Below are 19,556 nucleotides of genomic sequence, written 5' to 3'. Positions count from 1 at the left end.
TTTAAAAGATGACCGTTATCCTAAATAAATTTTAGAATTTTATGTAATTGGATTAAGTATAACTATTGTATTAAATGCAGGAAGTATTAAGAAATAAAAAAGATAAATTTTTAATAATAATTATTTTTTATAATAATCAATATTTAAAATTACACTATTTCTTAGAGAAGAAAATATAAAATTTCAGAAAAAATACTAAAGATCATTAATCAAAAAGATATTGTAATTATAATAATATTTAATGTTAAATTTTGTTAGTTTGTTTAATTTAAATATTCCCAAACTTGTGTCTTGATGCCGCTAGAGGAGCTAAAAGATTCTTCTGTGAAAAATACCAAATGTGTACAATCTTAATCTACGTAATCAAAGTTTGTGGAACTATTGTTACTTTCGCTTACTTTAAATTTAATCTTGTCAAGAACCCGAAGAAATTTAATTTCTATTGGATTAATTTTTATGAAGACTGTTATAAAATAATTAGACATGAAAGCTGCGTCTGATCCAAAGGACATCCAGGTATTATATGTTATTTCCTAGAAATGCAATTGTCAATATTTGCAATATACATGCAGCCTTTAACCTTACCAAAATATATTTTTAAATCAAATATTTATGACATACTATTTTGTTATATTCGAGTATAAGGAAATATATGTATATACATTTCTTTCTTATTATATTTGTTTGGTGTTATCATATTTATTTTATTAATGCAATTATTTTTCAGGAATTTCAATTTAAACAGTCAAACACTTCCAAAATTTTAGATGCATTCACATCCACACCAACTGCATGCAGTTTATTGGCTGCAGATAAAAAGAGGGGATTGTTATATGCAGGACAAAATAATAAAATAATTATATTGAAACCAGGAGAAGACAGTGACCCAGAATGGAAAATAGAATTTAATGTGCCTCTAGTTGTGTCTAAACTAACACTTAATTGTGATTGTACCTATCTAGCCGTGGCACATGGACCTATGGTTTTAATTTATGATGCAGAAGCACTTACGAAAAATGTACGCTTAATCTATTTTATATAAAATTTCTTTTTTTTTAATTATTACTGAGTAACTCGAAGCATATTGTAATCATATTTCTTTTCCTTAGAGTTTACAATTACTACATAAAGTTAAAATTTCTACATTAAGCGGAGATATACTTGTGTATGATCTACGATGGAATCCCGCTGTACCAAGGATGTTGTGTACAATAGCTAGTGATTATACAATTGGTAGTTTTAAAATAAAAGAAAAGAAAAAGGCTACAACCGAACTGGACACTTTCGAATTGAAAGAAAAGTTGAACAATGAACATATAAATGCCTTATGTGCAGCATGGAGCCCTAAAGGAAAACAAATTGTTGTGGGTTGTAAAAATGGTAGTATAGTACAACTTAAACCTGATTTAAAAATAGCAAGGACAATACCTGGCCCCAATCCATACATTGGTGAAGTTATTAGTATTTTATGGGTTAGCAATTATCAATTTTGTGCTGCTTATTTGGGTAATGAACAGGGGATTAATGTTCTTGTAATTGATGCCCCCAAAGGTGAAACAAATGCTGTTTTCACTTGTTATGAAGATATTACTTATGGAATAACAGATTCAGAAGCAGAAGGAACAATTCCTCGTTATTACTTTGATCATGTACCAGAATGGGGCTTAATTATTGCTGCTAGTAGCAATAGCAGTGAAATAGCTATATTAGGATCTACAGATAAAGGTGTTACTTGGAATCAGTGGCAATTGGTAGATAGTGGCAGAGCTGAATTACCATTGATTCACACCACAGAAAGCTATCCAGTAGGTTTAGCTATTGATAAATCTCCAGTTAGAAAATTACCATGGGGGGCAGATTCTACTTTACCCCATCCTGTTCCTATACTTCACATTCTTGCAACATCTGGACAATTATGCAGCTTTCATATGGTGAATCTAAGTCCCAAATGTCCTTCTATTAATTCTCCACCTACAGAAATTATTGCAATACCTCCGCAAACACAGTCAAACATTAGTCCTGAAAAATCTCTTATTATGAATGGTGCTGCAACTAGTACACCACTAGTTAAGCAACCAGAAACTACTCTTGAACGTTCAAAACCTCTTTCTGCAGGGAATATTTTGAATAAATTTATTCAAAAATCTAGTTTTACATTACCTCCAACTGAGAAACCACAGCAAGAGCAGAGACCTGAACAAATCAGTATGGGAATGAAATTGGAACCAACTAGAGAAATTCAACCTCAAGAAATTGCAAAACCGGATATTAAATTAACGTCAATTAGAGAAACAATTATACAAGAGTCTGTGGAACCAAAACCATTTATAGATGATGATGCTAAAGATAATCATGCATATATAGAAGAACATAATTTGTTTGAGAAAGAATTACGTAAAAGATTAGAACCACAAACGTTAGACTATGATACAGAAGAAGAACGTCAAAAACTTGTGGACACATCTATTGTGATAGATCAGTTTTTACGGGAATTGAAAGAAACAACAAATAGTTTATCTAGCGACATAGCATATTTGAAAGCGCTATTATTACAATCATTTGCTTGGGTTGAAGAAACAAAATCAAAAAATGCAGCAACTAACGATATTACCACTAGAAATTGTGGAGATAACAATAAAATGTCTGACCTACAAAAACTTTATTATTACACTCAAACGCAGTTAACTCAAGCTAGTAAAATTTTAGACTTAGAATGGTCAAATCATAAATCTCAAGAAACTACACGAATGAAAATACCTCATTTAGAGTTTTTATATCAGAATCTTATATTACATAGTAAAATTATACAAGAAGAAAAAAGTAGAATGGAACACCTTAAAAAGCGATGGAAATTAATTACTCGTAATAATAGTATTTTTGGATTGAATCATTCATTATCTAATTTAACTATCACACCGTCAAAATATTCAACCATTCTTCCAAGAAATACAGGAATCATAGAAGCGCGATGCAAGGCAATTGCTTCTAAAACTTTGAGTTTTACTCAAGAAAAACAAATTAAATTGAGAGAACATTTATCTACTTCTACTCCAAGGATTATAAGACCTGTTAGTTCTTCAGATATTCAGGATCGTTTGGAAGAGACTTTGTCCTCTTTAACCTCTCCAAATACTACCAGCATTAATACAAAAAATAAGGTTGATCAATCTGTTTCCAAACAAAATACAATTACTAAACAACAGAATACATATATTGATCCTTTAGATTCTATGGCTAGCATTGTAGCAGGAATTGGTACAAGCGAATGCACAAGTGAATCTAACAATATATCAATACAAAACAAAATACAAAGCAAACAACCTGGCTTTGGCATTACTTTTCCTATATCTGGAAATAAACCTGTACAAGCAGAGAAAATATCTAGTATACCAACAACTACTGGGGGATCTCAAAGTACTAAAGCAAAACAAGATACTATTACATTAAATCAAATGCAATTACATGTTCCTGCTCATACTTCATCTAACTTAATAAAAGCTTTTCCTAAGGTTGATACTACTACATTTGATACACCAGTGCAAAAGTTAGAAGAAACAGCAGCACAAAATCCAGCTATCCAATCAATGTGGTTGCATACTATTAAAACGGAAAATAACTTGTTTAATGGTAGTTCATTAAAAGATGCATTACCACCAGAGACTTCGTTAGAAAAGATACAAATTACTCCAAATACCGGAGTGACATTACCAGTGACAACAGCAGTAAAAACCAAAGCAGTATCTACATTTAGTTTTGCTACTCCAATTACCATCCCTGCACCAATAAAGAGTACTACACAGAGTACATTTGTTGTATCACAAACAATGAATGCACAAACAATTTCTTTTGCTTCGAAATCACCAAACATTATTACTCCATTTAATTTAAAAATGACATCACCAGCGACAAAATCTCAAACACAAGATGTATTAAGTTTAACAGGGTCATTTACAGGACTTCAGACATCTAATCAAACACCTAGTATATCTACTAATAATAGTCCTAGTGCCGATGGAAAATATAACTGCAAAGCTACGTTTGGAAGATCTGATGTTAATCAAATTCTTTCACCTAATGAAAGTCAAATTTCTGCACAACACAATTCTGTTACAATTGTAGAAGTACCTCATACTGAAGCAACAACTTCTAGCCTTCCAACAAGTACTGTACAAGATTTACTTGCATCTTCTACTACACCTTTGTTCAACATTCTGAACAGTACATCAAATGTTTCTGTATTTGAAAAAATGTCAAATTCTACTCCAACTACTTCATCCATGCCACTATTTGGTGGTTTCTTCACAACATCAAGTACAACAGCAAATACAATGACAACAACTTCTGCTACCATCTCTCCTTTTCAAAGTACTTTATCAAGACCTTTTGAGAAAGGTCCCATTATGTTACCTACAGCAAGCTCCGCCAATGCTCCTACTACTATTACTACTACTACTACTACTACTATTGCTACTACTTCTACTACTACTGCTAGTACAACTACTACAACTACTACTACTGCTATTACCACTACTACTGTTAGTACTGCTACTACTAGTACTCCTACTCCTACTACTACTACTACTACTACTACTACTATTGCTGCTGCTGCTGCTGTTGCTACTGCTGCTGCTACTACTACTACCACTATTATTACAGCAACAACAACAACTACTACTACTATTATAACTGCTACTACTACCGCTACGTTACCTACACTTACATTCGGAACTGTTGCAACAAGTACAGTTGCTCCAGTTTTTGGTAAACCTCCCCTTACAATGAACTCACAGTTTCCAAGTACGCCAGTAGTTCCTCCAACAGATAATACGTTTGGAAAACCAGCTACTACTACACCTCTTTTTAAGCCTTTTGAAAATGCTCAGAGCACATTTATGTTTGGCAAAACGACTAAAGTTTTAACGAACGAAGTTTCAATCTTCAGCGGAACTAATACTAATTCGATCTTTGGTGGAAACACTCAAGTATCCTCATCAGATTCTATTTTCGGAAGAAATACTTCCTCGATAAATACGTTCGGAACACCTCAAACGTTCGTCTTTGATAATAATGCCCAGAAATCTGACTCAATATTTGGTTCCACATCAAACACGGGTTCTACATCCTTTTTTGGTGGTGCAACAAACAATGTCACTCCAGCGTTATCTTCAGCAAGATCTCCATCTGTATTTGGCGGTACCGCAGCTAATACGTCGCCAATGGGTGTAGAACAGCTTGTATTAGGTGCACAACCTAATGCCTTTGGCCAAACACCTTCATTTAATGCTAAACCAGTATTTGGATCACCACCAACGTTTGGAGCACCAAAACCAGTCTTTGGCACCGGTTTTGCGACAACAGCATTTGGAGTCAATACTAGCCCTCCAGGTAAATAATATATCACATTACACTTTTCTAGACTTTGTTTCTTTTTTAAGTTATGACTAAATTTAATTACTAATAATATATAAAACAGCATTTGGAAATCCACCTACTATGGGAGGAAGTCCTGCTCCAATTAATAACAACATGCCGAAAGTTTTTGGAAATGTAAGTGGCGGTAGTAGCACATTTGAAACTCTAGCGAGTCAATCAGGTGGGCTTAGTTTCAGTAGCTTAGCACAAAAAACCACAGATGTACCAAAATCTCCAGTATTTACGAGGTAAGTTAAAAATTAAATTCTTTTTATTTTTTACATTTTTTAATAACTCTTTAGATTCATAAAGTAAAAAGTGTTCAATGTACTTTTTGTTATAGCGGGAGCTCTTTTTCCACTTGGCGGTAGTCAACAAATATCTAAATTAAATAAATTATCCATAATGATACATTTTTATTAAAAAAAGATAGACTTCTCGTGCTCTTTCAGTCTGTTTAAATCGTGTATTTACGATTACTTTTTATAAAAAAGAAAAAAAGATCAAACATATTAGTATTAAAATATTGTTGACATCTGTGTTATACATAAGTTGATATGATTCAATATATTTCGAATTTATATACAATAAAAGATTTTATAAAACGACGCTATAAAGATACATTTAGATACCTCGCTTTATAGGTTTTGGTGCAATTGATACTTTAGTTGGTTTGCAAAGATCTATTACACATGGATCATCAAGGGGGGAATGCGTACATACAGCTGAAGATGGCACAAGAAGTGCAAGAGATATTTCTACGTTACAAGCTTCCATCCAAACCTGATGGGACAGTAGAACTATAGTTTTTAATCTGTAATCATTTTGTTCTATATTCTGTAGTCGCAAATCCGACTGACGCGGTAATAGTAGTTGTACTTGTTGATCAGGATGCCTCAATTTAATGCGTAATATTCTAGGATCTCGTAAATTCAATATTTTTGCTGTCAATGGGATTCCTAATAGAAGTCCTCCAGTAAACTTCAATGCTGCATCTGCATCACCTCTGGGTTCTTCGATAATTGCTCTACAGAACCGAGTAAATACTGATGGTCTTGGAAGACGCTCTTCCCCTTGTGACGCTGGTGTTAGTAATAATGGTAAAAGCATTCGTGTTAAAGACCCTGGCTTTACATCAGCTAAAGTTGGAATTTGAAGTACCAGAGCTCTAGAGAAAGATGGTAATTTTGTCGGATCTTGAGATAGAATATCGGCTTCAGATAAAAAGTGACGCGCGAGTGGAAGAGCACTTCTTCCTGTCACGCTTCTTGTAACTCGAATTAATTCTACTGCCAATGCCTTCAACCACACATCATTGGCTAATATAATTTCGTTTTCACCTAATCCACTAAATAGTCTTTGTAATCTGTAACATTCATATAAATTATCTATAAATAAATATCCATATATGTATATATATATGTTACAAAAACAAACATGCTGCTTAACATACTTTTGAGTATTCTGAAGAAGAACCGAAACATTAGTAGTTGTATTCGGCAAGGGGCTTGTAGATACCGAATTCGTTGATAATATTGAAAATTCTTTTAATACAGATTTCAAAAGTAGTAAACTTCTTATGTATAAAGCAGTAAAACGCGCAGCTCCTTCCATACGATAATCCATTTTCGCTAAACGATCGAGATCGACAGCTGCAGCTTCTAAGAGCTGAGTGTGAACTCTACCACCAGGCCTTGCATTTTCTACACCTGTAACTACTTTTTCTAGAAATTCTTTTCCACGTCCAGTTTCTTCGTCAATTTTATCTTCTTTCCCAAAATTTGATCCACTTGTTATGGTTGGTCGCAAGCGAGGGACTAAATGCGGCATAGTATCGCGTAAATAATGATAATGTTTAGATGCATGCTCTGTAAAAAGAGCATGCATGCTTGGACAGTGAAGTGCAGCATTGAATATTAAGACTAACACGCTTGCATCTATTATTTGTAGTTAAGGATAATAAAAATAAGATTGCTAATATAATTTATATTTTGTAAAGAGAATCGTTAAAAGGATACAAGAAGGTTCGTCGACATCCGGCTCCGGTGTATCGAAAAACGGATGACGTCCAAGAAGTTGTGGTACTAAGGGTAATGTTAAATATGGATGCGTGGCCCCTAATGCTGCCAAACAATTTCTAATACTTTCTTTGTCTTGTGGATAACGACTTAAGTTATCGAGTAGACGGTTTACACACATATGGAGGCAATTTCTTGTAGCAAGCCGACTGGCAGCCAAAGTAGCATGTAGGCCTTCTCGTACTTCGCCTGAGAAGTCTTCTAGTGCTCCTAAAATTGTTTCTAATTGATCTTCACGAAGCGTTACGCTCGCAGACATTTTTCTTAATGATTCAATAGCTCTTAATCGAACATCTTGAATTTCATCATTAAACATATCAACCATAAAATCCAATGAAATTTTGGCTATATTTGGTTGTTCTAAAGATAAGGTACAAAGGGCTTCAACCGCTGCCGTCCTCACCTGAATGTATTTATTTTAATTGCTTAGAATATAAATTATATAACAAACAAGTAAATAATATTACCTCCAGAAATTCGTCTTCCAAACCATGAATAAATGCACCGCATGATCCGCTCTTTTCTTCTACTTCTGGTCTATCTGCTTCTACAACTTTTTGTTTTTTATCCAATGCTTGTTCTATGTATCTCTGTGATACACCTTTCATTGTCCCTAGAAGAGACATTGCTAAAGCTCTAACTCTTGGTGATAAGTCACCCATAAGGCTACAAATTTGGGAAAATGCACAATCCACCATACGTATATCTTCTCCATCTGTTCCCATAATAATGCTATAAAACAGATGATATAAACAGATAATATAGCTGACAATAAATATTGATAACAGATTGAAATAGATATTAAATATTGCTTACTTTTCGGGGTATTCTCTGCCTAAAAGCCATATTAATTTAAGAACAGTTCTACGAACTATTTCATAATCATCTCTGAGTGCAGTACAAGCTTCTCCAAAAAAGCTTGCAGGTAATCTGCAGCCTCTATAAGAATGAAGTTCAGCCATCGTCTCAAATGCTTGTGCACGTACCCTTGGATCTTGAGAATGTGCATAGTTGCTAACAAGTGGTAAAGTATCATCTGTAGTGTTTGCAGTTAAATATCTACCAATAATAGAAAGACAACGTGTCTGTACACCATGCCAGGTATCAGGCAAATGCTCACGGGCAATCTTCAATACAAGACTCCTAAAATTTAATGAATTATTTTTCTTCTTTAATGTTAAAAAAAAATTTCAAATATGTATATGATACCTATGATAATCTCCCAACTTCAATAATGTTGCTAATCCTTGGCTTTTTACCCTATGTGATTCTTCGTTTTTTAAAAGTTCGGCAGTTTCACTAACAATTTTTGTCTTTTCTATCGAATCATTTGTTACATCTCCTAATTCTGCAAATATCCAAAGAATTTTGGCACGAACTGCTGCTTCTGTTTCTATAGCAAATCTTTCTGACAACCTTTTTACTACGGAAGGAACATCTTCCGGAGAAATATATGCAATCGTATCAGATATACGAACAAGAAGTTGTAAAGCATCATTACCACATTTACATTTCTCAAGGCACTCAATGTAAGCTAATGCTGAACTTCCTTCTATCCCATTTTTACTACCTGAACTGGATGTAAGGTGTAATGTTTTTAATCTCTTTGGTGGCTCATTTATAACCTATAAACAAGTTTAATCAAATAAAATATCGAATATAAATTTGTTTAAAACAAATCATTTAATTTACTTGACTCTGGTTAAATTCTGCCAACACCCTTTTCTTCATTAAAGCTGCCATTTTTTAATGTTATAATATTCTTTAATAACTATAGAGATTAACCATATAATTCTTATTATTTCATATTAAGTAAGAAATAAAAATTAGTAACTTTTCATTTTTAAAGCTTATAATAACGTTTATTTGTTGTTAGTAACATTTACAACACCATAAGTTACATATATATTTCAAACTTAAAATATGTGTTTTTCTGCAGTCTGGAGACAAACTTATATAGTTACGCTCTCAGCTGATTACGTGTTGATTATGCTATACTATTTACACTTATACATGTATGTCATGTGTCAAAGTATTATGAAATTAAATGACTTACTATACTTTTTATTAATTAAAAAAATTAAATAACAGATCTTCTATTTATAAAGGAAAATTCAACAACTTCCTAACTATACTATACAACAACTATATAACTTATTTTACTAAATATTGACTTATAACTTTAGCATACTTTTTATGCTCTTTTATTTTCCACTTTGTGCAAAAATATTAGTTGTTATTATAAATTTTTGTTTCTTGATAAACATAATAACGACAGTAATAGAAGTATCTTTATAATTTTCATTATTACGTATATCAAATAAACCTAAAAATATTGTAATAATGATATTTATATTCAATTCATTTATTTTAATATGGGATTCAAAGAATATAAACAATATTTCTATTTATCATGCTTCAGATAAACAATCGACGAATCTGTCAAATTGACAAGTTTATTTGGCATTAACATGGCTGCCGAAATCAATAGGAAACTGTCATGATACATTTTGTCCATGTTCATTGGTGTTATTAGATTTTCTAATATGTATTGTACGGATATTTTTTTGTGAACATGAATATTTTTTAAATCGTTAGAAAGGTTATTCATATTTTTCTGAAAATGTCATAATCTTGATTTATAATGGTAGGTGAAAGTGTTCTGAATATTTGCCGATCCGTGAAACGAGGGTGATTCATAACAATGTAATACAGCTTTACAAAAACAATATTTTGTTTATGATCGATTAAAAATCGTAGATATTATAGGAGTTCCTAATATTTAATATGAACGTAGACAATGTACTTATCTTAGAAATATTACTTAAAAAAATTTGAGATATAATATTTTTACATGATTGTTGTTTCATACTTGTCTCATAAGAGAGTAACTGTTTCTACAATTTGTGTGAATATTTTTCGCTCTTAGTAGTAAAGACATTGGTATTACTCAACGAAATCATTGAGTTTCCAATAGATGATATATTAATATGGACATTTTTGAATATATTTGCATATCTGTGATTACATTTGTGTGTGGTATAATATGTACACTTGTGCTGGAATTTTATTTATTCAAAAAATACTTGGAACAAGCACCTTTGGAAAGTACACCAAGAAAATTAAAACACCATGGCAAGGCTCAGTTACCTAAAGAGTTACTTGACAAAATTCAAGATGAAAAAACAAGTTCCATAAGCATATCACGCCAGGGTATGTGCCAAGGCAATGAAAACTTGGCAATAAATTTAACATTGCAATTTTTGTTTAATGAACTTAGAAATGCTGAGAGAGTACGCCTTTGGTTGTACAGAAAGTTAAATAATGAGTTCAAAGAATTATTAACTCAATCTACCACTGGCAAATTGCTAGACAGTGTACAGGTAAAGTATATACTTAGAAGTATTGTTTATATTTCCACTAAAGTTACATCAATAATAATTTATATATATTTTCAGTTAAGAGACTTAAATCTGGGTTCACAATTTCCCACGATAAAAGGTTTAGAAGTTGCAGATTCAAAAATAGATGCTGATACAGGTTTATTGGAGACATTGGATTTATCTTTAGATTTACATTATTCTGGAAATTTTCAGTTATCAATAGATGTTAAAATGCTACTGGGAAAGACTGCATATATGGCTTTACAAGGTAAGAAATTATTTTCCCTAAATATTATTTTTGAATAAATTCTAGTAGAATAGTTAGTAACATTTTTTTTAGTGAAACGTATCAGTGGCAGAGCTAGGTTGCAGTTTACACGTGTTCCATATACTCACTGGTCCTTAAGTTTTTATTCAGATCCTATACTTGAATTGGAAGTACAATCCCAATTTCAAGGTCGTCAATTACAGCCACAGATCATTTCTTTGATCACAGGACAAATTCGTAGAGCTGTGCGTAGGAAGCATACACTACCTCGCTATAAAATGCGTTACAAACCATTTTTCCGTAGACTAAACGATGAAGCAGTAGATTTATCCGAAGTAAAATATATATTTTTATTTAAAAAGTCATAAAAATATTGAAAAAGAATATATTTAACAAATATTTAAAACTTTTATTTAGGTTGCCAATATACAATTGACACCAGGTTATTTGGAGGTATCACTGGTGGAAGTGACTAGATTAAATCTTGGACCTAATATACTTAATGCAGAGGATAGATCACAAGTTGAAGTATATTGTACAATAAGCATAGACTCAACACCTTGGGTATATCTGACTCAATATACTGGAGTTCCTTATATGGTGTTGGACTTAATTATTAGTAAAGTTGGTTCTCAGCAACTTGGCGTAGTGTTTAAGCAAGAATTTGTGCCAGAAGTAGGTCATGTATGTGTGTTAGTCGAGACTATAATAGTTGGAAGTCCTGCTGCTATTGCTGAGATGAAAAAAGGGGATATTTTAATAGCAGTAGATGGCAAAAAGGTGTCTAGCATGAATCAAGTAGCTAAATTTGTAAAAAGTGCAGTGCAGAGGCGTTTTATCATAAGGGTTGAAAGAAAATATTCTAAAGCAGATTCGGACAAACAAGCTAGCATGAAATTGGATAGTGAAAGGATATCAGCAGAAAGAGGAGTTGATAAGAAAACATTAAAAACTGATTTTATATTTAATAAGGGAGATACGCCCAGTACCGAAGACAGCAAGATCAAATTTGAAAGCCAAATAAAATTTTCGGATTTAAAGGATTGTGAAAATGAAATTTCTGATAAATTGGAAATGAGTAGTAAACTGTTTAGAAGGAGGAAAAGCAGCGCATATACCGATGATACTACTCAGACACCAGACACTACCCCTTCCAGAAAGATTTCGACTACTTCGAATCAATCGATAATATCGAGTAGCTCTCAATTTTGCTTTAATGACGATAACTATGTAACAAATATATCAGACTTATACTATACTACTAAAGAAAAAGAATATGCATCTTTAATCACTTTCGAAGAAACTAGATCTTTTCAAATTGATTCAGAACTCCAGTACTTAAATATAGGAGTGTGGGGTCGTGTAAGAGGAGGAGAAATTCAAGCAAAATTATTAGGATATATTAATGTCCCTATGAAATTAATTCTGGCACAATGTTATACATCCTCAACTGGTCATTATCTTAAATGCTATGCTTTATTACCACCAGATACTGGTGTGTAGTATTCTTACTAAATATGTATAATTGTTAATATCATATTTATTTGTATCTATTTTTTACTAATTTTATATACTGTTCTAAAAGCTTCTTTGGCGACAGTACATCCAAAACTACAAGGATATTCAGGATTCGACCCAACACTTTGTTATGGTGACATTTTATTATCTTATTTATGGGAGTCTAGTTACCCGAATCGTCATATGACTGGTGATTCAGGGAAAAAGGAAAGTACAGAAGCTGTCAAAACACAACCACCTTTGAATGAAGAAATTTCTGAGAAAAAGATGCACGATTTTATTAGAACTCATTTTCATAGAGCAACACATTGCGACTTTTGTACAAAGAAGGTCTATGTTCTCACAGTTATTTACTTCTTTATATGTACGTTTTAAAGTAAATAATGTAATTACATATATCTCCATTATATAGATTTGGCTGAAAGATGCAGTGCAGTGCAGAGATTGTGGTATGGTGTGTCATAAGAAATGTGAAGTTCGTTGTCAAGCATCAGGAACATGCGGAGCCGAAAGTATAACAACAATGGCATTGGAAGCAGACGAAATAGAACCTACTACTGTTATTGGGGAATCAGGTCCAGAGATTTCTCTAACCAGTTGTGAAGATAATGTACAGGTACTCAAGACGTAATAAAAGTATTTATTACACAGAAATGGCATTGTCAACTTGTTGACTTTTAAATTTAGACAACATTTTAAAACAGCAATAAATGCTGTAGTTGACAATTCCATAAAATAAATATAAATTCTTATTCGTTTTTTCATTGTGATTTAATATGCCACTTAGTGATTTTAAGACTATTTGCAACTTAAAGTTGGATCTCTGAATTGAAATTTATTGAATATGTAATATATATGAATATATAATTTATATTTTTATTAAAAAAATTGTACATTAATTTTGAAAGATAAAATTTTATTATGCAATTGTCGTTACAGTGGAATTTTACAAAAGAAATATAAAATTACGATCACTATGCATATCTATGCTTTACTAGTTATATTTGACTGTACAGTATGTAATGCTGTAATCAAGGAATTGCAGTTTCTGGGCAATTAATGTGTACTTGAAATATTTAGAGTATTCTTGGTATTTTGTACATAGGGAAACAACTGTTAAGTGTGATTCACCTTATTGTTGGTAATAAAATTGGTCATCTGCATAATAGGGAGGTGAAGGTTTTTTGTAGGTTTGCACCTTGACCTTGCTTCTAATGTTGAGTATTTGTGAATTTTGTAAGTGAATAGATCATTTGTTTTATTATTGTCTAGTAAACCTTACACATAAAATAATCAAGAATGAGATAGAAGGCGCAATTGCTTGTATCGTTTCTTCTTTTTCTCTTTGTTTTTTAATAGTTTATCGGTATTGTCGATCGAATAAGTAAAATTATTAATATTGATATTAAATGAAATTATAATTGAAATTAAATTTGGTATTAAAAATGTGAAATCCGTTGATCGATTAATCAGGGTGCAACTATGATGGCCATGAAGGCTAGTATAGCTAATACTCTATTGGGCCTGAAGAAGGCTGGAAGTACCAGTTGCTTGGCCCCACCGGCTTCCGGTACTGGTCTGGCATCTAGAAGTCTTCCCCCAAGTCCCTGTGCATCCCGCAAGGTAGAATTTAATAACACAAATTTGTTCAATTGGAACAGAGAAGGATCTCAGATTGATATTCCTTGCATTAAATATCAATAGCAATTTTAATTATACCAAATATAATTTTGGGCCTTCTCTGCTCTATTTCTGTTCTTTGTTCTATTTTTTGTACCAGCAATTGTAAGGGGCAGAAAACACGCTTATGACTAACAATAAGATATTGACTGTCATTTTGAAGCTTCAATTATATTTAATTCGCTTGTCGTTCATTGTACGTGCGATGTCTTTGAAACTTTGTACCAGCTTTCTATTCTATCCTTCCTATCGCAAATAGTCACACTATTTTTTATTGCTCATGGCACTAACTGTTATTTGGAGAGAACAGACACGCAGATGCACATCGAGATCGCCATGCTTATTATATAAGATATTGTTGTATCGATACTATATAACTAATACAATCTCACATAGAGTGATAAACGATGCTTTCTTTACACCTTTACTATCATATACAATCGAGGTAGGTGCATCTATTCTTTAGGGTCAAGATTTAAAAATGATTCTAAAATTGCCGACGAATCTGATCGAATTGTTGAAACGTTTAGAATTCATTGGTTGGTGGCTTGGGCATAAGTCCTGATCTCTTGGAGGGTGCTGAACCTAGCGTGGCAGCTCCTCTAGTAGCTGGCGATTTGGACGATGGTCTTATGTCTAGAGCTAAAGATACCGGCAAGTTTCTGTACAAACATTTGGAGCCACTAGAACGCGTTGAAAAAATCAATGTCATGGTAAAAATAATATTGAACTTTTATTAATAAAGCATATATCAATTAATCGTATATTTAATATTAACGTTTAACGTAGATGGGGAAGCTGAAAACTGCGCTCGACGCGGAAACTGCCTCAAGATTGGAATTATCACAAAGCGGAGAAATGGACAGTATTAAATTAATTGCACAAAGCGATTTACGAGTGCAAGCACTTAGTGTCTTACTATTGCATTATTGCGCTGGATTGCAACACGCGCAAGAAGCATTAGACCGATCTCAAAGAAACAGGGAATCCCAACAGGCTTAACCTCAATGAGAAAATGCCAACAAAACTATCGATATACATTTCAATTGCGCGTACATTCTATTTCACTTCACTGTCTGTTTAATACAGAAATCGTCGATAACTCTGATCGATTATAAATATCCGTTCAGGTATCTGTATCATATATATACGTACTTACAATTGGACGTATTATATGGTTGCTTTGAAATTTCTCTATAAATCGTTCAGCGACATTCATGTTAATAGGCCTCTAGATAATACTCGTAAATTTGACCGTGATACCTTCATAGTTTACCAGAGAACACCAAATATTAAGACTTGTATTTACAGATTCTATGTATACTCGTAGAGAACAGAGTACAACGTATACCAGCTGTGTTTACGCATAGAGTATTTTCAGCGGTGTAGGTAAATAGTTGTGTTATAGAATGATTAGGATAACAAAAACGGGAAAATAGTGTCTTGAGTTTAAGTGTAAGGTAGTAGGTAATTAGAGATTTAATTACGGTATTCGATAGTTTTGCGGAACAGATATTATTCTCTTTCATATCAATATAACGATTGACCTTCGATTACGAGATTTAAATAATTCAGAATAGATTTTGTTTCTTACTGAATCGTATTTTACTTATCTGTAAGCCGGCTGCAACGAAATACATTAATTGCGACTGATTTAAAAAATATCAACTTTAGTATTATCTACATACGAGTATGAATGAAATACACGATATGGTAGAATTCCATCCATAGATAACACGAATAGATAACATCGAGGTATTGATATATACATATATTTCATGGCTTTAACAAGATATTACGATTTATTGTTAATATGTGAAATAAATATAAGAAAATCAATATAGATTATTGAACGAGTGTTCAGTGATAATTTGTACTCGTATTATTTAAGACTCGTATTATTAATAACAAGATTAACGAAAACCGTTTCTTGAGTGATTATTCTCTCGAAACACGCTGTTCCAAGCGATGATTTAAGTATCGAAAATGTTTCATTCGTCCAACGAGAAATATATGCGAATAAATGCGAAATCGGGTAGACGTTCGTTTATATCTATCGGTGACGATGATCTTTCCGTTTAAACTACGTGGAAGATCCGAATTCTTGGTAAATATGAAAATACTCGAAAAACGGAGACGCAGTAACTTGCGGGCGCACAAAGAGTCAACGTCAGAGCCAAAGATTTTATAGGGCCAATGTTCGCGGTCAAACAGAGACGTTTTGCGAAGGTTTTTCGCAGATTATAATCGCGGGAGGCCAGATTGCATCGTTAAAGCAAGGAAGAAGATAGCTCGTAATATAAAATTTCCAACAATTCGGATGTCATTTTGTTTTTCACTTGATCGTGAATCAACGATCGCTGCCGGTCAACCTTATCGTATTCCCCGTGCGATACTTTTCATTTGCACACGGGCGTACGACTTCTCAAGATTCAGAAAAATTTACTGCGCGAATTATTCGTGGAACATGATGTTTCTTTCTGACACGTGTTGGCAGATCACAGTTGGCGTAAAATCAGAACTCGGCAGTCTTGACCGGATGTAAAATTACGCGTCGTTTTAAAAACGTAAAGTCATCGAATTCACAAAGAGAATGTATGTATGTAAGCGTATCGAGCAGATGTTTTATGTTCATTATTACGGATTAAAAGGTCGATCAAGGATCCTTCTTTAAGCATGAAATGGGTCCGTTGGAGACTGAAAAACCGCGAACATCTTCCTTGTCGATGTATGTAAATGTACCATACATATATATATATATATATATATATATATATATATAGAGAGAGAGAGAGAGAGGAGGAAGAAATCATTTGGGGGAAAGAGAGAAAAAGAGGGTATACACGTGCATGGACCGCGTGCATCGATCTCAGCACGATACAGCGTAGCTTATATCTCGCGCACGTTCATGCGAGAGTCAATACGAATACGACGACTGAAAAGTCATGGGGGATTTTGGCCCGCGAATCTATTCTCGTCCATGAAATGCACGCGCAGTATCCTCTGGCCACGTGCCAAACATACCGAAGAATCGTATAAACATTTTATCCCTGTTGGGCACTGGACTCTGCAATGAATGGAGAGAAAAGATCTGCATGGAAAAGTAAAGACGTGATTGATTTTTCTTAAGTACCTCTCCGCGCTAATTCACCATTAAATCAGGGATAATCGGAGATTCGAATCTACTATTTTCTTTTTTCTTTCCATAGTTTGGTGAGAATATTCGATACGATTGGTAACGGATGAGTCATAAAGATTTTCTTTTCCAGAATACCGCGTGATCGAACGAACGAGAGATTCTTTCGGGAGAAAGGCGTAGAAATACGTTGTTTAATGCGGTGAAACGAATACGCTTTTCGATCTCGCGACGTCGGCCAAAACACGCGCATTCGATGTTTTCTTTTGTCTGAAAAGATGCCCTGGCAGTATCACTTATTCCAGATGCTCCTTCTAGCTGTTTATTATCACGATGAAACAACGACGCACATGTCCGTATGCAGTCTTTTTTATAAACCGTCACTTAACGGAAGATTAATTGTATCTTATATTTTCGAATATTTCTCGATGAAATGTTCGATATCCTTTCCTATAGATCGTCAACTCTTGTCCAAGATAACGAAGATATATTTAGCAAGTTTGTCGATCGATTTACTTTTTATAGTCTGTTGGAAAGAAATACGTCGAGAAATTTTCCGAGTGGTAACGCGTGTTCGTTTCCATTGTCGTGCGAAACGCGTACGTGCCATTTTTATATCGCGTTGTTTGCGAAGAAATACGTACGAAGAAAAGTGAAACAGAATGGTTACTGGAAAAGTTCGCCACCGATGAACGGACGGGCAATAATGAACGTTCGCAATGGCGCAGTAGGCATCGTGCCGAACGGATGGTTCGTCGTATTTTCGACCTTGGATTTGGACGATGTTTCAAGCGAATATTTTTCGAACAGGAATGGAAAGGTGAACGGAAAGAACGGAACAAAGCTTTCGTCACGAAAAAAGGAGCGGAAGCGTATGAAAATCGTGTGCGTTGAACATTTTTCATTTTGAACCTTGTTCGCTTCCTCATCCTTACCGCGTGAGCTACGCCGCTAATTGCACATTTATGTAACGACGTGATTCGATATACATATATATATATATATATTGAATGTGTTTCATATATATATATATATATATATATATATATATATATATATATATATATATATATATATATGAAAATAAAAAGGATAAAAAAGTATTTGAACAACGACAATCGAGGAATCTTCTGTACATGCGGTTGTATAATAATTTTTTAATCCGCTGTATAGTTTCTTTCAGCTAATCTATCATCGAACGTTTCCCCTTTACGCTTCGTACGCATCTGAGAAATTTCGTTCGCTTTTACAGTATTGCGTAAGAATTCTGGACGTATGGATAAATATGAAACGAAAAATTGGCTCGCCACGGATCTTACGATCTTCAGACGGTTCTTTATAACGCGTCATGAATTATAGATGAAAGAAACGTGGAATTAATTAAAATGGCAAGTCGAAAGAGGAACAGAATTTGGAAGCTCGTAACGAAATGTTGGTAGGAAGTTGGCCGGCGTCATTCGCAGAGTCACGTAAACGTGCAGACGCTTTCCAAACTTACACGCACGATATCTAGGTTTCTTCCGAGTGCAGGCACGATCAAAAGAACCTCAATCTCGATAGAACGTGCAATTAGATGAGTCATCCCGTTCCGCGAGAACTTTTGCATAGAGTATTACGCTTCTCCCTGCGACGATCCCTTCCTGTTTCCGTCAATCTTACGTTCAGACTTCCTTCGTCTATGTCACAAAGGCCTTCGAATAGTCGTATTTACGCGCCTATTTCTGTACGAAGAAACTTCAATGCCGTGTTTAACGTAGTTCGACTCTTAAGAAGCGTAACGCGGAAAAGCTACGCACAAACGGCCCACGAAAATTCATCCTGTTCTTTCTTCGTTGAAAAGACAATGCGACAATGCGAACCCTGAAACGAGACGTGTTCTGATAGCTGGGACCTTGACTGTACGTTCGTGAAAATTCTAACTCCAATTTCGACAGGTTGCAGGCCGAGTGCACCTGGCTGTACATATGCGTTGTGGCATCTACAGTTGTTTTCAAACAAAGAGAGGGAGTTGAAACAAAGTAGTCAGCTGATTCGAGATACATCTTTGGTGGGAGACTCTGCTACGAAGGCTTAAATAGCAC

At 33.9% G+C, this 19,556-nt stretch overlaps 3 protein-coding genes across 5 annotated transcripts; 2 read left to right on the top strand and 1 right to left on the bottom strand.

Moving 5' to 3' along the window:
* The first annotated feature begins 347 nt into the window (after positions 1-347).
* LOC100642319 (nuclear pore complex protein Nup214) lies at positions 348-6,020 on the top strand. The gene is made up of 6 exons (XM_048404712.1): positions 348-516; positions 728-1,018; positions 1,110-4,392; positions 4,657-5,385; positions 5,474-5,660; positions 5,756-6,020. Exons 1-6 carry the CDS (start codon positions 484-486, stop codon positions 5,781-5,783), a joined length of 4,551 nt encoding a protein of 1,516 aa, XP_048260669.1. The 5' UTR covers positions 348-483; the 3' UTR covers positions 5,784-6,020.
* LOC100642440 (integrator complex subunit 4) lies at positions 5,961-9,709 on the bottom strand. The gene is made up of 7 exons (XM_003394241.4): positions 9,183-9,709; positions 8,700-9,115; positions 8,307-8,633; positions 7,958-8,222; positions 7,431-7,893; positions 6,866-7,349; positions 5,961-6,778 (listed from the first exon to the last, which is right to left on the bottom strand). The coding sequence occupies exons 1-7, from the start codon at positions 9,231-9,233 to the stop codon at positions 6,037-6,039; spliced, it is 2,748 nt and encodes a 915-aa protein (XP_003394289.1). The 5' UTR covers positions 9,234-9,709; the 3' UTR covers positions 5,961-6,036.
* A 149-nt stretch (positions 9,710-9,858) lies between these two features.
* On the top strand, positions 9,859-16,209 carry LOC100646404 (PDZ domain-containing protein 8). 3 transcript variants are annotated; one of them, XM_012320738.3, is made up of 9 exons: positions 9,860-10,873; positions 10,949-11,141; positions 11,214-11,476; positions 11,559-12,636; positions 12,727-12,989; positions 13,072-13,275; positions 14,133-14,282; positions 14,870-15,052; positions 15,129-16,209. In XM_012320738.3, exons 1-9 carry the CDS (start codon positions 10,481-10,483, stop codon positions 15,339-15,341), a joined length of 2,940 nt encoding a protein of 979 aa, XP_012176128.2. In that variant the 5' UTR covers positions 9,860-10,480; the 3' UTR covers positions 15,342-16,209. The 3 variants fall into 3 exon arrangements, 2 of the variants coding, with proteins under 2 accessions (XP_012176128.2, XP_012176129.2); XR_007223570.1 differs by lacking the exon at positions 15,129-16,209 and having other exon boundaries at positions 9,859-10,873; positions 14,133-14,784; positions 14,870-15,028; XM_012320739.3 differs by lacking the exon at positions 14,133-14,282.
* Positions 16,210-19,556: the final 3,347 nt, after the last annotated feature.

This window comes from Bombus terrestris, chromosome 3 (genome assembly GCF_910591885.1).
Source record: "Bombus terrestris chromosome 3, iyBomTerr1.2, whole genome shotgun sequence".
Lineage (NCBI taxonomy): Eukaryota > Metazoa > Arthropoda > Insecta > Hymenoptera > Apidae > Bombus > Bombus terrestris.
This window is presented reverse-complemented; position numbering and strand designations above follow the sequence as displayed.

Coding starts and splice junctions, on each gene's coding strand:
- LOC100642319 (XM_048404712.1), top strand. CDS start 484: ATGAAAGCTGCGTCTGATCCAAAGGACATCCAG. Junction 517..727: donor CTGATCCAAAGGACATCCAG/GTATTATATGTT, acceptor ATTATTTTTCAG/GAATTTCAATTTAAACAGTC. Junction 5,386..5,473: donor AGTCAATACTAGCCCTCCAG/GTAAATAATATA, acceptor TATATAAAACAG/CATTTGGAAATCCACCTACT.
- LOC100642440 (XM_003394241.4), bottom strand. CDS start 9,233: ATGGCAGCTTTAATGAAGAAAAGGGTGTTGGCAGAATTTAACCAGAGT. Junction 7,350..7,430: donor GGATGTCGACGAACCTTCTT/GTATCCTTTTAA, acceptor TACAAATAATAG/ATGCAAGCGTGTTAGTCTTA. Junction 6,779..6,865: donor CTTCTTCAGAATACTCAAAA/GTATGTTAAGCA, acceptor TGAATGTTACAG/ATTACAAAGACTATTTAGTG.
- LOC100646404 (XM_012320738.3), top strand. CDS start 10,481: ATGGACATTTTTGAATATATTTGCATATCTGTGATTACATTTGTGTGT. Junction 10,874..10,948: donor AATTGCTAGACAGTGTACAG/GTAAAGTATATA, acceptor ATATATTTTCAG/TTAAGAGACTTAAATCTGGG. Junction 11,477..11,558: donor AAGCAGTAGATTTATCCGAA/GTAAAATATATA, acceptor ACTTTTATTTAG/GTTGCCAATATACAATTGAC.